This window comes from Entelurus aequoreus, linkage group LG23 (genome assembly GCF_033978785.1).
Source record: "Entelurus aequoreus isolate RoL-2023_Sb linkage group LG23, RoL_Eaeq_v1.1, whole genome shotgun sequence".
In the NCBI taxonomy this organism is placed as follows: Eukaryota; Metazoa; Chordata; class Actinopteri; order Syngnathiformes; family Syngnathidae; genus Entelurus; species Entelurus aequoreus.
Window position 1 is genome coordinate 11,104,898 of NC_084753.1, and position 12,355 is coordinate 11,117,252.

At 41.7% G+C, this 12,355-nt stretch overlaps 1 protein-coding gene across 2 annotated transcripts in view; it reads right to left on the reverse strand.

The window, feature by feature from the left end:
- The window catches only part of LOC133640407 (neurexin-3b), an 869,211-nt gene that overhangs the window by 835,763 nt on the left and 21,093 nt on the right, over positions 1–12,355 (reverse strand). For both annotated transcript variants that reach the window (XM_062033799.1, XM_062033798.1), the window contains exon 2: positions 966–2,026. In XM_062033799.1, the coding sequence (XP_061889783.1) occupies positions 966–1,662 (697 nt within the window). In that variant the 5' untranslated portion in view covers positions 1,663–2,026. The remainder of the gene's footprint in view (positions 1–965; positions 2,027–12,355) is intronic.

Here is a 12,355-nt window from a genome sequence, read left to right on the forward strand (position 1 = left end):
GCTTGTCTTTGACCTTTTCTAAATCTAAATCTTTTGTTTTGCGGTTTGCATGATGAGTTGCTGCAACATCAAAAACAATTAGGGAAATAACATTTCATTGTGTTTTGTTCCGTGTACAAAATGTTAATTTGCCACTGTCCAATGAAAAGTACTTATGGGGCAGGGGGATATGGCGCCGAAATTATCGTGACGTGAGAATTACTTAGATCTGGCGCTATGTCTATATATAGTTATGCTCTCGTACTCTCATCAATTGTTTTGAACATTTTCAACACTTGTATGTAGGGCTGCAGCGATCGATTATTTTAGTAATCGACTAATCTATCAGATCATTTGTATTCAGATAAAACACACTTCATAGCCTTCATGCGTATTTTAGGGAACGGAGGCTGGGCCGTGTGTATGTTGGGTAAACCTCACTCCCTGACAACTTTAAGAACTCAGGCTTTTTTACCGCTCGTCTCTCATGCCAAACGAGTTCGAGTCCAGGGCGGAACAGAAAAGCAGGGACCGAACCAGGCGAGTTGCAGCGGTGCCGTGAACCCGGATGAGAGTGAGGTTTAGAGAGGTGAGTTTAACGGAGGCCTCACTCCCTGACATGTTAAGAGCTATGACTTTTAGCTCAGTAGCTAGCACACTCGACTCCCATGCCGGAATGAAAGCAGGGAATGAACCAGGCAAGTTAGGGTGGTGCCGTGACCCGGATGAGAGTGACATTTAGAGGACTGAACTAGGCAAAGCTCTTTGTCTAATCAAATTATTCGGTTTAATCGATTAATCGTTGCAGTCCTACTCGGACGACAGCTAAGAACAGTTTGACCATGAAAAGTTATTTTTGGATCAAAAGAAAGACCTTGCACAAGTCGGGAGCAAGGACGTTCAAAGACTTCTCCTGTTAAGTCCCGTTGGAGTTAAGCGGGTCATCATTAGTATGGAAAGATCGTTGTGGGGTCCGGCCCGCTTACCTTCAGTGCAGTGTCGCCCTACAAATCCAGTTCTGGAGCAGTCACAATAGGTTTCTCCATCTGCCAGCGAGCAGATCCCGCCGTTCTCACACGGGTTCTCGGTGCAAAGGCCCAACATTTCCAAGCGCACTTTCTGACTGTTGATGAGCGTGGGCAGCTTACTCCCGTAGCTGAGGTCCGTGATGATCCCCTGGAACGGCGGAAGCTCGCGGACGGAGGGCAGCGTGATGGCGGATGTACGTATGTCCCCCGGCAGCCCCCCCAGGAAAAGGTCACTGACGATCTTCATGAACTGCCTCTGAGGACGCACCTCCGCCGTCTTGGTCAGGCCATCCACCGCCAAGCCGGTCCGCAAGTTATGCCTGTTGATGGCCGCGAAATGCCAACGGCTGTCGTTGACCATCTTGTCGGACATGATGGTGGTCTCGGCGCAGTCGATGCTGAAGAGAAGCTGCATCCTCCCCCTGGTCAAGGTGAGGAGCAGGAAGTCGCAGTATCCGCCGTCGTCGAAGTACATGACGAGGCCTTCGGACTGGGATGTCTTGAACTGAAAGGTCAGGTCGCTTCTGGTGCTGGCGTCCCAGCGCAGGTACCGAGCCCACTGACCCTCGGAGCCGGTAAACTCTAATCCCGCACTCTGGCCCAGGACAGTACTTAGCAGCAGGACCGCTTGCCCAAAGAAGCTGCTTGGATTCATTGTGGAAGATCACAGAAAGCACCAGCAGGCAATAGGATAGAAGTCCTTAGGGTGTCAAAACCATTTGATTAGTTTTGTAAATTGTATCTGCTGGATATTATCGTCCGCATATCATGGTCTTGGAAATATCCCTGTTTTTCCTCCCGAGCAGCTCAAATGTCGACAATGGTTGATATCTAAGCTCCCGGCCGAAGATAGCAATATCAGATCCCCGTGTCAAGTGGACAGGTGAGAGGGCTCCTTGAAGTTTTTCCTCAGTGATTCAGAAGCCAGTTCTCCTTGAGCCGACTTCCTGGATTGAAGCACATAACCAACACGGTCGGTCCGCGCCCCATGGTTCGATCTCCAGAGTCAGGCAAGAGAACTGCAAGACAAGGACAATGGAGACAGGACACATTAGTTCGAGGACTACACAGTCAAAGGATACAAGTTGTTGCTACCCAATAATTGACCTGCTCAGTGGCCTTGTGGTTAGAGTGTCCGCCCTGAGATCGGTAGGTCGTGAGTTCAAACCCCGGCCGAGTCATACCAAAGACTATAAAAATGGGACCCATTACCTCCCTGCTTGGCACTCTGCATCAAGGGTTGGAATTGGGGGTTAAATTACTACCCTCACCTCCCAGGGGGTGAACAAGGGGACACATTTCACCACACCTAGTGTGTGTGTGACAATCATTGGTACTTTATAGGCCTACTGAAAGCCACTACTACCAACCACGCAGTCTGATAGTTTATATATCAATGATGAAATCTTAACATTGCAACACATGCCAATACGGCCGGGTTAACTTACAAAGTGCAATTTTAAAATTCCCGCCACACTTCCGGTTGAAAAACTCCTTTGGATATGATTTATGCGCGCAACGTCACAAAAGCAACGGAAGTGGTTGGACCCCATCGGACCCGATAGAAAAGCCTCTTGTTTTCTTTGACAAAATTCCACAGTATTCTGGACATCTGTGTTGGTGAATCTTTTGCAATTTGTTTAATGAACAATGGAGGCTGCAAAGAAGAACGTTGTAGGTGGGATCGATCGGTGTCTTAGCGGCTAAGTACAATACTGTAATATCTGTGATATTTGCATTAGTGTACTGTGTCTTTAAGGGTTTGGGGAACGCGCATGCGCGAGTGAGTTGGCGGAGAACTTGAGTGTGTGTGAGCGTGAGTTTTGGCTAACAGCAGCTCGTGTATGTGTGTGCGTTACTTTTTGAACTACAACCAGTTACCGCTTGTTAATAAAGCGATTGAGCAGCGCATCCTCGTCTGTGTGACTCCTTCTCCACTGCGGGGCATTACAATACTTACAGCAACACAACAAGGACCACTTAACCTTAAAGCAGACGCCTAGCCGATGCTTGCCGCCAAACCCACGGATGAAGTCCTTCGTCGCGCCGTCGATCGCTGGAATGCAGGTGAGCACGGCTGTTGATGGGAAGATGAGGGCTGGCTGGCGTAGGTGGAGCGCTAATGTTGTATCATAGTTCTGTGAGGTCCGGTTGCTAAGTTGCTAAATTAGCCTTAGCGTCGTTAGCAACAGCATTTTTAAGCCTTACCAGGCTGAGAATGTTTAACCGTGTAGTTACGTGTACATGGTTTAATAGTATTTTTGGTCTTCTGTCTATCCTTCCAGTCAGGGGTTTATTTATTTTGTTTCTATCTTCATTTGAGAACGACGCTATCACGTTAGCTCAGTAGCTAAGTGTGTCACCGATGTATTGTCTTGGAGATAAAAGTCACTTTAAATGTCCATTTCGCGTGCTCGACTCTCATTTTCAAGAGGATATAGTATCCGAGGTGGTTTAAAATACAAATCCGTGATCCACAATAGAAAAAGGAGAGAGTGTGGAATCCAATGAGCCAGCTTGTACCTAAGTTACGGTCAGATCGAAAAAAGATACGTCCATTAATGCCTCTCAAGTCCCTCACTGTAACGTTCCTCATCTACGAATCTTTCATCCTCGCTCAAATTAATGGGGTAATCGTCACTTTCTCGGTCCGAATCTCTCTCGCTCCATTGTAAACAACGGGGAATTGTGAGGAATACTAGCTCCTGTGACGTCACGCTACTTCCGGTACAGGCAAGGCTTTTTTTTTTATCAGCGAGCAAAAGTTGCGAACTTTATCGTCGATTTTCTCTACTAAATCCTTTCAGCAAAAATATGGCAATATCGCGAAATGATCAAGTATGACACATAGAATGGATCTGCTATTCCCGTTTAAATTTTAAAAAATCATTTCAGTAGGCCTTTAACATAACTTTAACTGGATGCCTGTTTTTGCACCTGTTACGAGAATATGTTCTAACCTGGTTCATGAGATCTCATGAACTTTGCTATTGACATGCGACTGATTTAGCATCAGCTATTTTACATGGTGATTTCAGCACCTCCAAATGTGTTAATGAAAAATACAACTTAGGTGCACCTTACAATCAAATAGCTGGTGCGTAATAATTTGAATACTTACAGTATTAACACTTTCTAGGGCAGGGGTCGGCAACCTTTACCACTCAAAGAGCCATTTTGGCAAGTTTCACAAATTAAAGAAAGTAATGGGAGCCACAAAAAATGTTTTTAAATTTAAAATGAAAAACACCGCATACAAAGCTTAAACGCTTTGTGCTATGTTAACCAGGGGTCTCCGACACACGCACCGGCACGCACTTTAATGTGGAAATTTTATGTTAGTGCAGCCCGCGAGTTTTGAATGAATGGCGCTTGATAGCGTCATACTTGCCAACCCTCTCATTTTTCCCAGGAGACTCCCGAATATCAGAGCGTGATGACACTGCATTTGGCGCCCTCTACAGTCTGCCCTAACGGTGTACCTGCTCGACCACACATAGAATGCAATTTCAGCTTACTCACGTAAGTGACAGCAAGGCGTACTAACTCAGCAGCCACACATCTTACACTGACGGTACCAATACCCAGAATCCCATGCAGCCCTAACTCTTCCGCTCAACCAACGCACGGAGAGGGCGGGGGGGGGGGGGGGTTGATGTGTGGGGGGGATTTGGTGGTAGCGGGGGTGTATAATGTAGACCGGAAGAGTTAGGGCTGCATGGGATTCTGGGTAATGGTTGTGTTGTGTTTATGTTGTGTTACGGTGGGATGTTCTCCAGAAATGTGTTTTTCATTCTTTTTTGGTGTAGGTTCACAGTGTGGCGCATATTTGTAACGTAACAATGTTAAAGTTGTTTGATACGGCTACCGTCAGTGTAAGCTGTGTGGCTGATGAGTAAGTATGCTTTGCTGTCTCCTGTGTGTGCAAGTAATAACAACATGCAACATGTGGCTGGACTGGCACGCTGTATGTAAATGCTATAGAGGACAATTACTGCAGTGCAATTAGGGCACGCCCTTTATTTAGTAATTAGAGTGTAAATAGGATTATTTTTTCCCTGGGAGTAATCTATGAGGGACACTGAGATCCATAAATCTCCTGGGAAAATCGGGGGGGTCGGCATGTATGTAGCTGAGCCGCATCAGAGTGGTCAAGGAGCCGCGGGTTGCCGACCCCTGTTCTAGGGTGTAACCTTCGATTTACCCTATACCTTATTTGACCATATATTAGCTTTTATTTAACTTGTTTTACCTTTTTTTACCTTGTATTTACATTCTATTTAAATGTATACCTTATTTTACCTTTAATGTAGCTTATTTGAACTTGTTCCTTCTATTTACCTTTTTTCTTACCTTCTCTTGCCTTCTACTGACCTTCTTTTAACATTGTTTTACCCTGATTAGAGTATCAAAAACTATTAAAATATAATGAAAATGACAACTAAGATGCACGTTACAATCAAACAGCAGGTGTGTCATAAGTACATTACTTACAGAATAAATGTTTCCTAATTACGGCTACACATCATACACTTGTGATATCGCCCTAGTTACAAACCCCGAAACCAGTGAAGTTGGCACGTTGTGTAAATTGTAAATAAAAACAGAATACAATGATTTGCAAATCCTTTTCAACCTATATTCAACTGAATAGACGGCAAAAACAAGATACTTAACGTTCAAACTGGAAAATGTTGTTATTTTTTGCAAATATTAGCTCTTTTGGAATTTGATGTCTGCAAAATGTTGGCAAAAAAGACTGAGAAAGTTGAGGAATGCTCATCAAACACTTATTTGGAACATCCCACAGGTGAGCAGGCTAATTGGGAACAGGTGGGTGCCATGATTGGGTATAAAAGCAGCTTCCACGAAATGCTCAGTCATTCACAAACAAGGATGGGGCGAGGGTCACCACTTTGTCAACAAATGTGTGAGCTAATCGTCAAACAGTTTAAGAACAACATTTCTCAACCAGCTATTGCAAGGAATTCAGTGATTTCACCATCTACGGTCCGTAATATCATCAAAAGGTTCAGAGAATCTGGAGAAATCACTGCACGTAAGCAGCAAGGCCGAAAACCAACATTGAATGCCCGTGACCTTCGATCCCTCAGGCGGTACTGCATCAACAACCGACATGGGCACAGGAACACCTCAGAAAACCACTGTCAGTAACTACAGTTTGTCGCTACATCTGTAAGTGCAAGTTAAAACTCTCCTATGCAAAGCCAACAACACCCAGAAACGCCGCCGGCTTTGCTGGGCCTGAGCTCATATAAGATTGACTGATGCAAAGTGGAAAAGTGTTCTGTGGTCTGACGAGTCCACATTTTAAATTGGTTTTGGAAACTGTGGACGTTGTGTCCTATGGAACAAAGAGGAAAAGAACCATCCGTGATGGTATGGGGGTGTATTAGTGCCCAAGGCATGGGTAACTTACACATCTGTGAAGGCACCATTAATGCTGAAAGGTACATACAGGTTTTGGAGCAACATATGTTGCCATCCAAGCAACGTTATCATGGACGCCCCTGCTTATTTCAGCAAGACAATGCTAAGCCACGTGTTACATCAACGTGGCTTTATAGTAAAAGAGTGCGGGTACTAGACTGGCCTGCCTGTAGTCCAGACCTGTCTCCCATTGAAAATGTGTGGCCTAAAATACGAAAACCGAGACCCCGGACTGTTGAACAACTTAAGCTGTACATCAAGCAAGAATGGGAAAGAATTCCACCTGAAAAGCTTCAAAAATGTGTCTCCTCAGTTCCCAAACGTTTACTGAGTGTTGTTAAAAGGAAAGGCCATGTAACACAGTGGTAAAATGCCCCTGTGCCAAATTTTTCGCAATGTGTTGCTGCCATTAAATTATAAGTTAATTGATTATATATTTGCAAAAAAAAAATTACGTTTCTCAGTTCGAACATTAAATATCTTGTTTTTGCAGTCTATCCAATTGAATATAAGTTGAAAAGGATTTGCAAATCATTGTATTCTGTTTTTATTTACCATTTACACAACATGCCAACTTCACTGGTTTTGGGGTTTGTACATCCCTAAACTGGATGTCCATTTTGTCATAATTACTGTACTTTTAATGTGCCTGCTGGTTTTGCTTGTACATACTGTGAGAAAAATCTAGCAAAAACAGGATATTGTACCTAACGCTAACTTTGGAAAATGTTTGGGAAACTTTTGTTAAAAGAAAAAGTCCACTATCGTGTACTATAGTGAAATGACTTTGGAACAATACTTAAAACTCCCATGAGGGTAAAAAGCATCTCGTCAATTGAATGACAATCCATTTAGCCCAAACATTTGCATACTATCACTAAAGGCCTGCTGGAATCCTGATAAACACGACTAATTATTCGCTGCCACTCTCATTTGCATCTCTTTGAGGGATTACAATCATAAGATTTGCGGATGCTGCCACTTTACATTCAAATAGCATCCCTGTTGACATTTTTGGGGAATTTTCTGTCATGAACGTGTATTCACTGTCGATGGCATTGCAAGGTGACCCAATATCAACGTCGATTCAACCAAAAACTGAAATGCATACAATCTTTCTTTCTCAGCACCCAATTGGTTTGGCAGAGAAACTCTGAGTAAAGTATCGATACTTTGATATTAAGTCGACAAATGTTAATGGAAGTGTGGCATAAGTGTATATTTAGCAAGTAGGGATGGGAACCCATCGAATCTCGCCGGTCCGTCCGGGCACCCAGCAGGCATAAGACATTAAAACAACATTGAGAACTTGTTGAATTAAGTCCTGATGTGGAGAAATTCAAACCTAACTTTGAAACAACATGCTTTTTGACAACGTTTATTCAATGTTGGGTTCTGACGTTGATTTGACCGTTGAATTTTGGTAATTTCCCAACCAATATTCTACAACACAAATACAACGTTGAAACAACATGCTTTTTGACTACGTTTAATCAATGTCTGGTTGTGACGTTGATTTGACCATTGAATTTAGCTCATTTCCCAACCAATATTCTACAACACAAATACAACATTGAAACAACATGCTTTTTGACGACATTTAAAGGCCTACTGAAAGCCACTACTACCGACCACGCAGTCTGATAGTTTATATATCAATGATGAAATCTTAACATTATAACACATGCCAATACGGCCGGGTTAACTTATAAAGTGACATTTTAAATTTGCCGCTAAACTTCCGGTTCGAAACGCCTCTGAGGATGACGTATGCGCGTGACGTAGACCGGCGAACACGGGTATGCCTTCCACATTGAAGCCAATACGAAAAAGCTCTGTTTTCATTTCATAATTCCACAGTATTCTGGACATCTGTGTTCGTGAATCTGTTTCAATCATGTTCATTGCATTATGAAGAAGGAAGCTGAGCAAGCAAAGAAGAAAGTTGTCGGTGCGAAATGGACGTATTTTTCGAACGTAGTCAGCCACAACAGTACACAGCCGGCGCTTCTTTGTTTACATTCCCGAAAGATGCAGTCAAGATGGAAGAACTCGGATAACAGAGACTCTAACCAGGAGGACTTTTGACTTCGATACACAGACGCCTGTAGAGAACTGGGACAACACAGACTCTTACCAGGATTACTTTGATTTGGATGACAAAGACGCAGACGTGCTACTGTGAGTATGCAGCTTTGGCTTCTAAACATTTGATCGCTTGACCGTATGTGCGCAACTTTTTTTTGCGTATGTACGTAACTTTTTTAAAATATATAAGCTTTATGAACCTTGGGTTAGGTGAACGGTCTTTTGGGCTGAGTGATTGTGTGTGTTGATCAGGTGTTTGAATTGTATTGGCGTGTTCTATGGAGCTAGGAACTAGCATAAGAGCTAGGAGCTAGCATAACACGTACCGTACCTGCGCGTCACGTACGTAACTTTTTAAAAATATATAAGCTTTATGAACCTTGGGTTAGGTGAACGGTCTTTTGGGCTGAGTGATTGTGTGTGTTGATCAGGTGTTTGAATTGTATTGGCGTGTTCTATGGAGCTAGGAGCTAGCAGAGGAGCTAGGAGCTAGCGTAACAAAGACGCAGGTGTTTTTATGCAGGATTAATTTGTGGCATATTAAATATAAGCCTGGTTGTGTTGTGGCTAATAGAGTATATATATGTCTTGTGTTTATTTACTGTTGTAGTCATTCCCAGCTGAATATCAGGTCACCCCCGGCTCTCACAGCATCTTACCTATCTGAATAGCTTCAACTCCCCACTAGTCCTTCACTTGCACTTTACTCATCCACAAATCTTTCATCCTCGCTCAAATTAATGGGGAAATTGTCGCTTTCTCGGTCCGAATCTCTCTCACTTCATGCGGCCATCATTGTAAACAATAGGGAACTTTGCGTATATGTTCAACTGACTACGTCACGCTACTTCCGGTAGGTGCAAGCCTTTTTTTTATCAGATACCAAAAGTTGCAATCTTTATCGTCGTTGTTCTATACTAAATCCTTTCAGCAAAAATATGGCAATATCGCGAAATGATCAAGTATGACACATAGAATAGATCTGCTATCCCCGTTTAAATAAAAAAAATTCATTTCAGTAGGCCTTTAATCAATGTTGGGTTCTGACGTTGATTTAAACATTGAATTTTGGTCATTTCCCAACCAATATTCTACAACACAAATACAACATTGAAACAACATGCTTTTTGACGACATTTAATCAATGTTGGGTTCGGACGTTGATTTGACCATTGATTATTGGTCATTTTTCCAACCAATATTCTACAACACAAATACAACGTTGAAACAACATGCTTTTTATAATAAATAAATGATAAATGGGTTGTACTTGTATAGCGCTTTTCTACCTTCAAGGTACTCAAAGTGCTTTGACAGTATTTCCACATTCACCCATTCACACACACATTGATGGCGGGAGCTGCCATGCAAGGCGCTAACCAGCAGCCATCAGGAGCAAGGGTGAAGTGTCTCGCCACAGCCACTCTACCAACTTCGCCACGCCGTCCCCGTTTTGACGACATTTAATCAATGTTGGGTTCTGACGTTGATTTGACCATTGAATTTTGGCCATTTGTCAAGCAATATTCTACAACACAAATACAACATTGAAACAACATGCTTGTTGACAATGTTTATTCAATGTTGGGTTCTGACGTTGATTTGACCATTGAATTTTGCTCATTTCCCAACCAATATTCTACAACACAAATACAACATTGAAACAACATGGTTTTTGACAACATTTATTCAATGTCAGGTTGTGAGGTTGATTTGACCGTTGAAACGTGGTAATTTCCCAACCAATATTCTACAACACAAATACAACGTTGAAACAACATGCTTTTTGCTGACGTTTAATCAATGTTGGGTTGTGACGTTGATTTCACTATTGAAATTTGGTAAATTTCCAACCAATATTCTACAACACAAATACAACATTGAAACAACAAACTTGTTGACAATGTTTATTCAATTTTGGGTTCTGACGTTGATTTGACCATTGAATTTTGGTCATTTCCCAACCAATATTCTACAACACAAATACAACGTTAAACAACATGCTTTTTGACGACGTTTATTCAATGTCAGGTTGTGACCTTGATTTGACCGTTGAATATTGGTCATTTTTCCAACCAACAACGTGGATCCAACATTAGACACCAACGTTGTTTCAATTTACAAATACAACTATTTTGATATGATGTTTCAAAGTCCGTTTTAAAGGACATATATGTATAATCAACGACATATCTATGTTTTGTGCCAGCTGGGCATTGATCTACCGAAAATCTAACAGCACCATGTAACGGTACCTGTGTTGTGTATGACGTCACGCCCGGTTGCCACTTGGCGCCCGGACTTAGCCAAACTACCTCAAGGTGATGTAGCAATTGTCAACGCCAATAAAGAAATCGACTCAAAAAGCTCTACAACGTCAGCAAAGCAAGACTCTACTAGCTTGATGCTACTATACATTAGCTTTGCTATTGACGTTAGCATTAGCGATTTTCCATAGCGATTCTAACACCTCCAAATTTGTTTTTAAAAACTACAACTAAGATGCACGTTACAATCAATATATATAATATATAATATTAATTAATTAATTAATTTAATATATAATACATAAACTACTACTGTATTGTACTGTAGTGGCCAGTATGTATGCATGCATACATACACAATAAACATATTATATATATATATATATAATGATAAATAAATAAATGGGTTATACTTGTATAGCGCTTTTCTACCTTCAAGGTACTCAAAGCGCTTTAAAAGTATTTCCACATTCATCCATTCACACACACATTCACACACTGATGGCGGGAGCTGCCATGCAAGGCGCTAACCAGCAGCCATCAGGAGCAAGGGTGAAGTGTCTTGCCCAAGGACACAACGGACGTGACTAGGAAGGTAGAAGGTGGGAATTGAACCCCAGTAACCAGCAACACTCCGATTGCTGGCACGGCCACTCTACCAACTTCGCCACGCCGTCTATATATATATGTGTATATATATATATGTGTATATATATATGTGTATATATATATATATATATATATATATATATATATATATATATATATATATATATATATATATATATATATATATATATATATATATATATATACACACATATATATACATACACGTATATATACATATAAGAAAGCCATTTCTGCGCAAATGTCACAAAGTATCCCGCTTACATTATGCCAAACAGCACAGAGACAAGCCTCAAAACTTCTGAAACAAAGTAATTTGGAGTGATTGCTTTCTTCTGGCCACTCGACCATGCAGCCCATTTTTCTTCTAGTGCCTCCTTTTTGTGCATCTTGAAACAGCCACACCACAATTTTTCAGAGAGTCCTGTATTTCAGCTGAAGTTATTTGTGGATTTTTCTTTGCATCTCGAACAATTTTCCTGGCTGTTGTGGCTGAAATCTTCGCTGGTCTACCTGAATCCTTCATTCTCCACTTCTTAATCAGCGTTTGAACACTGCTGATTGGCATTCTCAATTCCTTGGATATCTTTTTATACCCCTTTCCTGTTTTATGCAGTTCAATTACCTTTTCTCGCAGATCCTTTGACAATTATTTTGCCTTCCCCATGACTCAGAATCCAGAAACATCTGTGCAGCACAGAATGAAAGATGCAATGGTCTGTCAGAAGCCCAGAAACTCACTGACCTTTTATACACACACACACATTCATTACAAACAAACATGTCACAGGTGAGGATTGGAACCTTGATTAGCCATTCAAACCTGTTTGTGTCAACTTTTGTGCATGTTATCAGATCAAAGTCACTGGGGTATGTAAACTTTTGATCAGGGTCATTTGGGTACTTTCTTTT